The sequence below is a fragment of the Mus caroli genome, chromosome 1 (genome assembly GCF_900094665.2).
Source record: "Mus caroli chromosome 1, CAROLI_EIJ_v1.1, whole genome shotgun sequence".
NCBI lineage: Eukaryota > Metazoa > Chordata > Mammalia > Rodentia > Muridae > Mus > Mus caroli.
Window position 1 is genome coordinate 53,960,221 of NC_034570.1, and position 14,068 is coordinate 53,974,288.

Genomic DNA, 14,068 nt, shown 5'->3' on the forward strand with positions numbered 1-14,068 from the left:
AAGACTGGGCATGGTGACACGCCTTTGATTCCAGTGCATAGGAACAGAGGCAGACTCTGACTTTGAGGCTAGCTTGGTTTACATAGAGAGTTTTAGGATAGCCAGAGCTACATATTGAGACTCTGTTTAAAAAAACAAAACAACGGAGGCTGGAGAGATGATGCCTCAGTGGATAAGAGCACTGACTACTCTTCCAGAGGTCCTGAGTTCAATTCCCAGCAACCATATGGTGGCTCACCATCTGATGCCCTCTTTTGGTGTGTCTGAAGACAGCAACAGTGTACTTACAATAAATAATAAATAAATAACTCTTTAAAAACAAAACAAACAAATTTAAAAAAAAGAATAAAATAATGATATGTTAAACACTTATAAAGAAATGATGATACCAGGTGATAGTGGTACACACCTTTAAACCCAGCCCTTGTGAAGCAGAAGCAGGCGGATCTCTGTCAGTACAAGGCCAGTCTGGTCTACAGAGCAAGGCTACACAGAGAAACCCATTCTCAATAAAACAAACTAACTCACACAAAAAACAATAGTGGTAAATCACCAACCTGTTTTAATGAAAATTCCCTAGAAGCCAAAAATAAAGAGAACTAGTTACATTTTGCTATTTCTTTGTGCATTGAGTAAATTTTTATTCCATTACAGATAATGTGTATATTTTACTGTGGAACCCTCAGACTCTTGCTTATTTCCCATGTGTGCTGGTTTTCAAAAAAAGATTTAATTGTAATTGTGTGTGTGTGTGTGTTTCTGCATTTCTGCATGTGGTGTGTACACATGAGTACAGCTGCCTGTGAATACTAGAAAGGGTCTTGACGCTCCTGGAGCTGGAGTTGTAGGCAGCTGTGAGCCACCTGCTGTGGGTGCTGGGACCACACTTAGGTCCTCTAGAAGATTACTATGCTCTCATCCACTGAGTATCTCTCTAGCCCTGCGTGGTGGGGTGTTTGTTTGTTTGTTTGTTTGTTTGTTGTTGTTTTGGTTTTTTTGATACAGGGTTTCTTTGTATAGCCCTGGCTGTCCTGGAACTCACTTTGTAGACCAGGCTGGCCTCGAACTCAGAAATCTGCCTACTTCTGCCTCCCCAGTGCTGGGATTAAAGGCGTGCGCCACCACACCTGGCTCGCGTGATGATTTTTGTTACTTGTTTTTGTAAGCAGTTGACTTGGTTAAACATATATTACAAACGTGTCTCTTGGGCAGAAGCTTAACTCTCAGTTCAGTTAGTACATTTACCTAGAATCTGTCTCGCATGGTCACTGAATTCCTTGCTCTGGTTTCTCTTTTGGAGGCATCTTCCCTCACTCTCTAGAAGCTCTAGTTGCCATAGATTACATCCTCTGGTTCAAAAGACCTTTTACTGTCATTTGTAGTTCCACTACTCAAAGCTAATTTGAGTCAGCTTTCAAGTGAGAACCCATAGAAAAGGTTAGCTCGCCATATATGCGTTCCTTTCTTCTGTGCCTCGATGCCTTAGACTCTAACTGCTTTTGCTTATATAACAGTGTATCTAGGCCTTCCTTGGTTTTACTTTTCATCTTGTCCAGAGTATTTTGCTCTCATCAATTGCAAGGTTAGTCAGGTAGGAGCTACATCAGTTACCAGACACAGATGCTAGCTGCTTTTTATAAGGAATAAACTGAAAGCAGAGCTGCTGTATATCATGGGGAATTGTAGGGGGTTTTGTTGTTGTTGTTGTTTTCATTTTAGTAAATTTAATTGTTCAATTTTAATGTGAATTAATAACTTGCTTTTTTAAAAACAAACTTACAGCTGATTGGACGGGGTCGATACGGAGCAGTATATAAAGGTTCCTTGGATGAGCGTCCAGTTGCTGTAAAAGTGTTTTCTTTTGCAAACCGTCAGAATTTTATAAATGAAAAAAACATTTACAGAGTGCCTTTGATGGAACATGACAACATTGCTCGCTTCATAGTTGGAGACGAGAGGCTCACTGCAGACGGACGCATGGAGTATTTGCTTGTGATGGAGTATTATCCCAATGTAAGTTCTTCAGAAAAAAGATCCTGCCATTTATTTTAGCAGCACTTTGTTTGACATTCATTCTTGTGTAAGCACCTTGTCTCATCAGAAGCTTATTGTAATTTGTGGTTGAGTACTCTGAGGTGAACAGATACATACATACAGTCATCCCTTAGTGTCCTCAGGCAATTGCTTCTAGGACACCTAACACACGTGAGCACACACAGACACACACACACACTGACAGAAGTTCAAGTCCATTATATAAAATTCCATGTAGCATTTGTAGGGTTGAATATCATTTTTTGATCATACAGTGAAAATGCCATGTTAATAGTTATTCACTGTTATACTGTTTATTTAGGAAACAATGACAAGAAAAATAATGCTATATACAGATGCAAAGATAATCTTTGGGTTTTTATTTGTTTGTTTTTCTTGACTTTATTGGAGAAGAAACCAAGGTCTGAGCATACTAAGCAAGTACTTTTCCACGTAGTTACCTCCCCATCCCTAAATACTTTTGATATAGTTGATTGAAACCTAGAATGTGAAGTCTGCAGGTATAGAGGACTGACTGTAGAGACTTACAAAATCTATATGTGTTCTATTTATAAATTATAACAATATTGTTTGTAAAATTTGGTAAAAAAATATTTTTTCAAGTTAATCTGATTGTCCAAAGAAGTGTTTAAAAGGAAATAATCATTCATAATTTTAATGTTTGAAAAATAAAAATTGATATTTAAGTTCCTTTTAACTATCAATTTTTATGTTTCAAATATTAGGATTAATGTTGCTGTGATGAACCACTGTTACCAAAAGCGAATTGAGCAAGAAAGAGCCAACTGAGAAGTTCTGCTTGCTCATCTGCTTTTTTGTTTTGTGGTGGGGGTTGTTGTTATCATCTCTAGATAGGCCTCTGTATGTAGCTCTTGCTGTCCTGGAACTCACTGTGCATACCAGGTTAGCATCAAATTCACAGAGATGTGCCTGCCTCTGCCTGAGATTAAAGGTGGGGGCCAATGTGGTTGGCTTTTTTTGTTATTGTTTGTTTGTTTGTTTGCTTGCTTTGCTTTGGGATGTATGTGGGTTTTTATCCTGCTTTCTTATAGAACCCAAGACCATCAGCCTCTAATCACTAATTATGAAAATGCCCTACAAACTTGCTTATAGGAAGACATGACTCAGATGACTGGAGTTTGGGTCAGTTACATAAAACTAGCCAGCATACTCTCTCTCTTCTTTTCTTTTCAAAAATACCTTATCATTATCATTATATCTTCATGGAATCCTAGCCCATACAAATCCTTAAGAAGGTTGCCTAACTTGCCTCTTCTTGTTGAAGCAAATTAGTTTCAATGTTTGATATCTTTTTTCCTTTATACAGGGATCTCTGTGCAAATATCTGAGTCTCCACACAAGTGATTGGGTAAGCTCTTGCCGTCTGGCTCATTCTGTGACTAGAGGACTGGCTTATCTTCACACAGAATTACCACGAGGAGGTAAGAACAATGAAATTTTAATCATATTTTAGAAGAAAAATGATAATTTATACTGTTAAAATTTGAATATTAACTAATTGAAAGATCCAGCATGAAGAAACATATTTGAATATAACAGAAAGAAATGCGAGATGGATCTCATTAAGAATTTGAAGATTTTCTTCTTTTTTTTTTTAAGATTTATTTATTTATTATATATAAGTACACTGTAGCTGTCTTCAGACACTCCAGAAGAGGGTGCCAGATCTTGTTACGGATGGTTGTGAGCCACCATGTGGTTGCTGGGATTTGAACTCTGGACCTTCAGAAGAGCAGTCGGGTGCTCTTACCCACTGAGCCATCTCGCCAGCCCCAAAGATTTTCTTTCTAAAAGTATACTTAAATCTATTTTTAGAAAAAATTATTTGGAGGGGGTGTATCTCAAAGGTAGAATGCTTTCTAAGCATATATAAGACCTTTGATCCCTAATATCATAAGATCAGACAAAAAAAAATCCTAGAGGTTTTTTTTAGACCTCTTGAAGTTTATTTGTGAACCTTAGGTTAATTCTCTTCACTAGGCTATATTTTCCTTGTATTTGTTTTATGTGAATAAATAATAGGGTATTAGTTTTAATATTACAGGGATCTTTATTTCATAAGCTGTAATACTCAAATATCCTTTTATAAATTAAGGCTCTGCTAGCTAGAGTCGAGGAAGGGAGGAAAGGACAGTGGCTTTACTTATACATTTTATTTTTTTCTCATATACATTCAAGAATCTCAAGAGAGCCAAGCGTGGTGGCTCATGCCTTTAATCTCAGCAGTCAGGAGCAGCAGCTCATGGATCTGAGTTTAAGGCCAGCTTAAGTTTACATAACAAGGTTCAGGTATACTAGGACTATATAGTGAGACCTGTTTTTAAAAACTCTGGGGGCTGAGTGAGATGGCACATAGTCCTCACACACAGGAGGGTGAAGCAGGCTTGTGCACTGTAGGCCAACTGGGATGCCTAGTGATTCTGAGCCACTCTTTAAGACATAGTGAGACCTGACTCCCAAAAAGAGGAGGAGGAGACCACGAGACAGAGGATTGAGATGATGGGCCAGTGGTAGAGCACTTGATGAGTGTGCACGAGGTGCTTGGGTTCAGTCCCCAGTAACAGTCAAAACCAGAGCCTAAAGAGAGTGTCGAGGACTGGTTGGCAGCATGGCTCAAGGCTCCTGCGGTTCTTCTCTGCTGTTCTTCACATGTGGCTTTCATTTCACGGTTATCCCATTGTCCATTGTGCATAGGTAGCCGGGGAAAAAGAGGAACAAAGGAAGGAATTGTCCCTTCCACTTCCAGAAGTTCCTGTCCTGCTCATATTAATCCACACTTACCCACTGCAGACCAGAAATGCACTTGTTTTGGCTGAGTGAACTGCTGCTGAGACAGTGTAGGTTCCGTTATTGAGTGAGAGTGGATGGCAGTCGTGGCCTGGTATTCAAGCTATCTTCTAGTCCCTGATGGAGCTACAGTCTTCTGCAGCTGTATGCACGTCTGTTAGATCCCTTCCTTCTCACTTTGTTTCGTGTGCACTGCAGCACAGGCTCCCTAAGTTAGCATGGCTGTGAAAACCGTGCCTCTGCGCATTCCTGGGCTTTTACTTCTGTACCACAGTTTGTCATTCTGTAACTTGTCACTGCTTCTGTAGTCTCCCCGACCTCTTTAGTGAGGAGAACTTTAATGTATCCGTTTCTTACATCTTTGTTCCATATTATAATAGCATGGATCATCTTTTCTAGCTGATGCTTCATATATAAATAATTTCTTCTGAATAATTTATTGGCTCATTTACTTTGACATCCTTTCCTGAGTACAAGATTGACCTGTTATTGCCTGTGTCAGCAACTTGTGCTCTTGCTTCATTGTTTTAGCACATTAGCCTTACTTTTAAATATTATAACTCCTTTTGGAAGCTGGCTTAAAACAGAATTTAAAATATCATCCTAATTCCTCTTTCAAGGTTTGCATGGTTCAGCAAGGTTTTAAATCAAATATTGGCTGAATTTTTTTTTTTAACCTAAGCAAAGTTATTTTCCCCAAACATTAGCTAGTGAAAGCACTGGCTTCTAAAACTTTGTGTCATAGCATATATATTTGAATTTTTGCTCTTACCTAATTACTTCAAAAATATTCCCAAGTATATTTTTCAAAATATTTAAAGTATCCTCTCAGGGGTTGGGGGATGTTCAGTGTTAAAATACTTCCTGAGCAAGCATGAAAGCCTGAGTTCAGCTCCTTAGAACCCACACAAAGAACACCCGGGCCTTGCAGTGAGCATGTTATTTCAGTACTGAGGAGCAGAGTCAAGAGGATTGCCAGCCTAGCTAAAATGGCTTCAGGTTCAAGGAGAGACTCTATGTCAATTTTATTTTAAATTACATTGGCCTCTTTCCAGCGTCTGTTCACTGTTTGTTTGTTTGAGATATGGTCTTACTATGTACCTCTGGCTTTTCTGGAACTCTCTATATAGACCAGGCTAGACTCAAATCAAGAGTTCTCCCTGCCTCTGCTTCCAGAGTACTGGGAATAAAGGTGGGTGCCATATGCCCTTGTCTCAAATAAATGAGTGAAGAAGTGATTGTGGGAGACGTCTGACCTCTGCTCTCCATACACCTGCACAGAGCACACACACTCACATACACCATACCCAATTTTTATAACTTTTCTCTTTTATTATTGTTTTTCTCTCTCTCAAATGTATAAATACAACCTGCTATCCAGATGCAGTGTTGCATGCCTTTAATCCTAGAATGGGGAAGCAGGTGAATTTCTGTGAATTTGGGGTCATCCTGGTGTACAGAGTAAGTTCCATGACATCTAGAGCTACATAGTGAGATCCTGTCTTGGAAGAAAGAGGGGGGGGGAGAAGAGAGGAGAGGAGAGGGAGAGGGAGAGGGAGAGAGAGAGGAGAGGAAGAGGAGAGGGAGAGAGAGAGGAGAGGAAGAGAGAAAGGAAGAGAGAGAGGAGAGGAAGAGAGAAAGGAAGAGAGAGGAGAGGAAGAGAGAAAGGAAGAGAGAGAGGAGAGAGAGAGAGGAGAGGAAGAGAGAGAGGGAGAGAGGAGATGGAGAGGGAGAGGAGAGAGAGAGAGGAGAGGAAGAGAGAGAGGGAGAGAGAAGATGGAGAGGAAGAGAGAGAGGGAGAGAGAAAGGAAGAGAGAGAGGAGAGGAAGAGAGAGAGGGAGAGAGAAAGGAAGAGAGAGAGGAGAGGGAGAGAGAGGAAGAGAGAGAGAGGAAGAGAGAGAGGGAGAGAGAGGAGAGGGGGAGAAAGAGGAGAGGAAGAGAGAGAGGAGAGGAAGAGAGAAAGGAGAGGAAGAGAAAGAGGAGAGGAAGAGAGAGAGGAGAGGAAGAGAGAAAGGAGAGGGAGAGAGAGAGGAAGAGAGGAAGGAGAGGAAGAGAAAGAGGAGAGGAAGAGAGAGAGAGGAGAGGAAGAGAGAGAAAGGAAGGCAGGCAGGCATGCTTCCCAATGAATCCATTCAGTGTTGCTCATGTGCATATAGGGCTGACTACTTTAAATTAGATAATCAATTAGGGGGTTTACTCTATAGGAGAACTGATTCTTTCTCAGTGGTCATTAATTGCCTTTAGCTCTTTATCTAGGGGTTGAGATGTGAGATTTCCCCATTTTTGTTGGCATATCAAACTGATATTGTCATTGTTCAGATTTCATGTCATTGTTAAGAATTCGTGGATGTAGCTTCCCTGTCCTGTATAGGAGACAGTCTCTTACCAGGTGTCCCGGTCCTCTGGCTCTTGTGGTCTGTTCACCCCTTCTTGGGATGTTCTGAGTCTAGTTTAGGTGTTGTGTTGTGCATATATCATATCAGTTGGAGTTAAACACCTCATGGTGAGTTGCTATTTACACTTTGACCAGTTGTGGCTTTCTGTAATGGTTTCCATATGCTGCTTAAAAGAAAGCATCTTTGATAGCTACACTCATTTGTGGGTATAAGGATAAGTATTTAGAATGTAATTATTCTGGCTTAAGAAATTTGAGCCACAGTTTCTCAGTTGATACTTTTTCTAAATAAGCTAGCTAAGTGTGTGTGTTTTACTCATAACAAATATTCCTTTTGGTATTGCCTCCTTCTGTGCCTTAAAAATGAAGAGAAAGCCAAGCATGGTAGCACCAATCTGTAACTAAACCACTTTGAGGTAGAGGCAGGACAATCAGGAGTTTAGCTATATAGAGACCATCCTGATTTATGTGAAATCCTGTCTGAAAAAACTAGCCAACCAGCCTACTAACCAACCAACTACAGTAATGAACACAAAACAAAAAAAGAATGACATGAAGAGAAAAACAAAGCTTGTGAGAGAATTGGAATTGTTGGATTCAGTTTAATGCTTAGTGCTTACCAGCTATATATGTAAGAGGAATTATTAGAAAATAGTGATGATTTGAAACTAGGGGTTGATTTGGCTGAGTCTTGCTGTGTCATTTACAGCAGTCTAAATCTCATGATCTTCCTGCCTCTGCATCCTAAGTGCTGGGATTACAGACCTGGGCCTTGACATCCTTTCTTTTCCCCAGACCCATTTTTTTAGACGACAACTAACAGGTGGAAGAAGCACTATCTTTTATTTACATGTATGTGGCTCCCACTATCTGCATGTTAATTTAATCTCCACTAGCTCCACTTATACATTAATAAATATTTGAAATTATCCAAACAGATCATTATAAACCTGCAATCTCCCACCGAGATTTAAACAGCAGGAATGTCCTGGTAAAGAATGACGGCACGTGTGTTATCAGTGACTTTGGTTTATCCATGAGGCTAACTGGAAATAGGCTGGTGCGCCCAGGGGAAGAAGATAATGCGGCTATAAGTGAGGTGAGCCTAAAAACATCACACCAGCATACTCTGAAATCATGACATGCAACAATAGTTATCCTTGTGCACTGTCATTTACTGCACTATGTGAGTTAGAATATTAGCAAATATCAAAATACATTGTATAAATACCCACCTAAGGTTGTCAGTTCATTTTGAAATTCCAGCTCATTTGAACAGACATTATGGAGAAGTATCTTAGAATTGTTTTTTTTGTTTATTTTAAAAGGGAACTTCATTAGATTGGTTATTGTTTGTTTTGCTGTTTTTTGTTGTTGTTGATAGTTTGTGTTTTATTTTTTATTTTATTTTATTTTTTTAATTTTTTTTTTGAGACAGATTCTCTTTATATATCCCATTTGGCCTTGAATTTATCTTTTTCCACTGAGGACTGAGATTTTAGGCAAGTGCTACCAGACTCTGCCAGGAATTGACTTTTGAAGTGAGGTTGCTAAGTTTGAGATAGGACAGTCTATTCTCTGAATACAATGTAACATATCCTTTCTGACCCTTTTCTCTGCTTTCACATGCATAGATGTACATATTTGCAGTTTTTAAAAATATTATATGATGTATATATTGCTTTGCAATTTTCTCACTGTGTTTGGTTTTTATTTTACATTATTAACTATACTGTAACGGTGGGCAGTGAGTTAGGCAGTTCACTAGAGAGCAGCCTTAAGCCTCATGGATCTTAAAAGTTGGCACAGGAACAATTGCTTTCATCTTTCTCATCAACGAGTAAGTTTTGCTAAAGCAGTTAATACTGTTTAATTATTAAGAAGGGCGAGATTGCTAAAGTATAGTATAAAATGGGCTCAGTGACCTGCTTAGGGTCTAATAGTATCATTTATAGGAAGACATTTTATATATGACCTTTGGTGTAGTGTTTGCCCTTCAGGATATTTTGCATTCTCTTTCTTTAAAATGCCACTTTTAATTGACCAGGTTGGCACAATTCGCTATATGGCACCAGAAGTGCTAGAAGGAGCTGTGAACCTGAGGGACTGTGAGTCAGCTCTGAAGCAAGTGGACATGTATGCGCTTGGACTCATCTACTGGGAGGTGTTTATGAGGTGTACAGACCTCTTCCCAGGTGAGAACTGCTGTTAGATTTATCAGTGTTTTATACCCTCTTTCTCACTTACATTCAACAATTCAGTTGGATACAATAATCTTTTTTCCTTTGCCATCTTAAAATGTAATATTCAGAATAGAAATATCATTAACAGAATTAATTAGATCAGAAAGTTTTTTGCTAAAAAATTACTCCAGGGGAGCTGGAGAGATAGCTGAGCAGTTAAGAGTACTGGCTCCTCTTCTAGAGGTCACGAGTTCAATTCCCAGCCACCATATGGTAGCTCACAACCATCTGTAGTGCCCTCTTTTGGGTGATCACTCATATACATACATATAAGTAAGTAAGTACATAAATAAATAGCTCCAGGTTTTCATTGAGTTGTTTCATTCTGGTAAGAAGTTCTCAGCCCTCACTCCCACTGGCCTTCTTCACACACATACACATAGCTGCACACAGACACACATACATACCCATACAATTAAAAATAATAAAAATAAATGTTTTAAAAGTATATATTTAATAAATTAGAAGTTAATATTCTAGTGAGTTAATCAAGATATTTTTCTGAAAATAGCAGTAATTGGCAACTGGGATTTTGGTACACTTTTTGTTCGATTAGGTATTTTTCCCCCATTTTAACATATAGTTTTAGTTTTAGAAGAATGTCTGAATTACTCCTTTATTAGCATAATATAATCAGTAACTTGCTTTTATTTTATTTTATTTTTTAAAGATTTATATATTTTATGTATATGAGTACACCATTGCTCTCTTCATACACACCAGAAGAGGGCATCAGATCCCTCTGATGGTTGTGAGCCACCATGTGGTTGCTGGGATTTGAACTCAGGACCTCTGGAAGAGCAGTCAGTGCTCTTAAACTCTGAGCCATCTCTCCAGCCCTGCTTTTATTTTATTTTGTTATGTTTTGTTTGTTGTTTAATAGAGGGTCTCACTGGATAGCCCTTACCTACTAGTTGTCCGTGTAGCCCAAGCCACTTTCTACCTTGTACATGCCCCATGCCACTTCCTCCTGAGTTCAGCTTTCACAGTCATGTACTCTACTCCCAGAGAGCTGTGCGTGTGCATGCCCATGTATATACACACCTATGGGAAGGCCAGAGGTTCTCACCAGATGTCTTCCTTGATTGCTCATTGCCTTTTGAGACTGGAACCTGCAGCTTCTAGATTCAGTTAGGCTGGCTGGCCATTGAACTCCAGGAATGCAGTTGTTTCTACCCAGACTGGTGTTACAGACGCACACCAGTAGGCCCAGCTTTTTGCGTGGGTACTGGGGATCTGAACCCTGGATCTCATATCTGTATAGTAAGCACTTTACTGAGTTGGGTCATCTTTTCATAAACTTGTTTGGTTGGTTTTGTTTTTTGTTTTGTTTTTAAAGTACCACAATTAAAGAATGACTATTGCTTTTGTTCTAAAAAATAATAAATAGCAGTATTAATGGTTGGGGTATGGCTTGGAGGTAGAGTACCTGCCTCTTAAGTGTAAAAGCCTTGGGTTTAATCCCAAAAAAAGGGACTAAAAAGCCCTCAGTTTTGTACGTATGGAGGCAATTAAGTCTTGTTTATGGAACAGTATTTTAGAACATACATGCATGCATGCATGCATGCGTGCGTGCATACATACATACGTACATTCGCCAAAATATTGTTGTGCTAACATGTTCAGGTCTCTAGTACTCATGTAAAAAGCAGCAGCAGCATCCCATGACTTTGTATACTAATTTTAAAAGTAAAATAGAAAGGATTATAAAAGGTTAGAATTCAGAGGTAAGATTTTTGTTAATTAATACAGTCTCAGCTTAATGAAAAGCATTCTAGAGATGGATAATGGTGATAGATGCACAGTGGGAATTGTATTTAATGCCACAGAACTGTGCACTCGAAACGATTAGAATAATAGATTTTTTTGTTTGTTTGTTTTAGGTATCGTTCTACAACAATTTAAAAAAATAAGAGAATTACATTGGGATACTTTTACTATTACTATACAAATATCTGAGAAAAACAAAGGAAGAAGTTTTGATTGAAGTTTTAGAAATCTTGATCTATAATTGCTTAGACCTCTGTGTTTGTACAGCACATCATATCAGGAGCTTGTGGCAGATGAGCTCTTCATGGGAGACAGGAAACAGAAATAGTCCAGACAATATTTATATCCCCAGGTGGACTTCCTCCTCCTGGCCCCACACCACACATTTTACCACCCTCCATTAATGTCATTTATTATGAATCATCAGGCTCTCATGATCTATATACATCTGGAGATGCTCTCACAGATGTCCCAAATGTTTGACTCTCTGAGGTACTTCTTAATCCATTCAAGTTGATGATCAAGATTCATTAACCATCACAATACCTATAATTTTGCCATTCTAAGAAGAGCACATTAAGAGCAAATCCAGAGATGAAATCTGATTCTAGAGAAGTTATCTAGAGGTCTTAAAAATAGTGAAAGTAGGGCTGGAAAGATGGCTCAGTGGTTAAGAGCACCGACTGCTCTTCCAAAGGTCCTGAGTTCAAATCCCAGCAACCACATGGTGGCTCACAACCATCCATAATGAGATCTGACTCCCTCTTCTGGAGTGTCTGAAGACAGCTACAGTGTACTTACATATAATAAATAAATAAATAAATAAATAAATAAATAAATAAATCTTTTTTTAAAAAGTGGAACTTAAAAGAAATGTTGTTTAAGTCAGGAGGGTGATTTAATTGTGGAGATGTTTGAAAAGGAATATTGATAGATAACTGAGGAAATTATTATTTTATTTTTTAAGTTTTAAGATTGTCTTAGTTACTGTTCTATTGCTGTGAAGAGATACCACAGCCAAGGCAATTCTTTAAAAGGAAGCATTTAATTGGATGCTCACAGTTTCAGAGGCTTAGTCCATTATCATCATGGCAGGGAGCATAGTAGCAGACATTTCAGGCATGGTGCTGGGGAAGTGGTTGGGAGCTACATCTTGATTCATGTGGGATGGGCTTTTGAAACCTCAAATGCCGCTCCCAGTGATGCCTCCAACAAAGCACACACCTTCTGTCCCTTCTAATCCTATCAAAGTGTTCAATTCCCTGTTGACCCAGCATCTAGAGATGAGTTTATGGAGACGAGTCTTACTCAAACCATCACAATGATTTTTACATTTTATGAGTATTTTAACTTGTTTTTTGAGACAGGGTTTCTCTGTGTAGTCCTGGCAGATCTGGAACTTGCTCTGTAGATCAGATTGGCCTCAAGCTCACAGACTGACCTACCTCTACCTCCCAAATGATAAGATTAATAAAGGCGTGCATCACCCACCACACCTGGCTTTAAGAATAATTTATTATCATTATCATCATCATCATTATTATAATTATTATTATTTGATTAAGAGGAACTTCTGTTAAATAAAGAAGACAGAAACTATATGAAAAAGAATATGAGAAAAGTGTTAAGAAAGCACAAGCAGGATATAACGGGTACTTTTCAAACCCTTTTAAAAGTTATGTATTTTAATTTTATGTATATGAATGACTGTTTTTTGGCTGCATGTATGTTTGTGCACCACATGAATACTGGTACCTATGAAAGCCAAAACAGGGTATCAGATCATCTGAAACTTGAATTTCAGACAGTTGTGAACCGCTATGTGGGTCTAATGCCCTCTTCTAGCCTCTGTAGGCACCAGGCACACACATACAAGCAAGCAAAACCCTCAAATGTATAAAGTAAAATCTAAAAATAATTTTTAAAATCTAAAGAGTGTTATATAATAATTATAAAATTCTTAAGATTTTTTTGTTTTTTTCAAAATGCAAAATATGTTTTGAGGCTGAATGAAAACATGTAATGAAAGCTGATTCTATAAAATATTTGTAAAATAATTAGTTAGAGGTCTTAGCATGATTAAAGAATAATTGCTACAGCATTTAGATGAAGGAAGAAAGAAAAAGACAAGAGAAAGGAAAAAAATAGAGTAATGTCATTTGAGATGGGAACCAAAAATGACTCTAAAGTAGACACACACTTAAAGAGGAAAGGAATGCTAAATGACAGGGTGAAATATTTGATCTTTTCTCAACAGCTTGAAAGCAAATGAGATTATAGGACTTCCCTTTAGCAACCCAGTGACTGTAAAGCATTAAGAAAATCTGTTAAGGGTAGTATCTCCCATCATCATAGGAGATTAACATTTTTACATCCGAAGTGTATTAATAAAGTTAGCTCCAAATAAGTATCTATTGAAAAACTAGATTTAGAAGTATAAATATTTGGTGGAATTTTTTTTTTGGAGAGAGAGAGGAAAAAAAAACAAGCATGCATGTGCTTGTTTGTGCGTGCATGGGTTCATGTACATGCGGAGGCCAGAGGTCAACCTTGGGTATCATTCTTCAAAAGCCATTCTCATTTTATGAAACAAGGTCTCTTTCTGTGGCTTGGGCATGCTGGTTCAGCTAAGCTGGCTGGCTGTGGAGCCCTAGGAATCTGCCCATCTCTGCCTCCCCAGTGCTAGTACATATCACAGTGGTGGGCTTTTTAGATAGATGTTAGCAGCTTAATGCAGGGCCTCATGTCTGTATGGCAAACAATTTACAGATGTAGCCACCTCCCAAGCCTCTCTTGC

At 38.5% G+C, this 14,068-nt stretch overlaps 1 protein-coding gene across 2 annotated transcripts in view; it reads left to right on the forward strand.

Moving 5' to 3' along the window:
- Nucleotides 1-14,068, forward strand: part of Bmpr2 (bone morphogenetic protein receptor type 2) — a 111,242-nt gene that overhangs the window by 77,516 nt on the left and 19,658 nt on the right. For both annotated transcript variants that reach the window (XM_021157992.2, XM_021157988.2), the window contains exons 6-9: nucleotides 1,783-2,013; nucleotides 3,383-3,497; nucleotides 8,197-8,357; nucleotides 9,306-9,453. In XM_021157992.2, coding sequence (XP_021013651.1) covers nucleotides 1,783-2,013; nucleotides 3,383-3,497; nucleotides 8,197-8,357; nucleotides 9,306-9,453 — 655 coding nt within the window. The remainder of the gene's footprint in view (nucleotides 1-1,782; nucleotides 2,014-3,382; nucleotides 3,498-8,196; nucleotides 8,358-9,305; nucleotides 9,454-14,068) is intronic.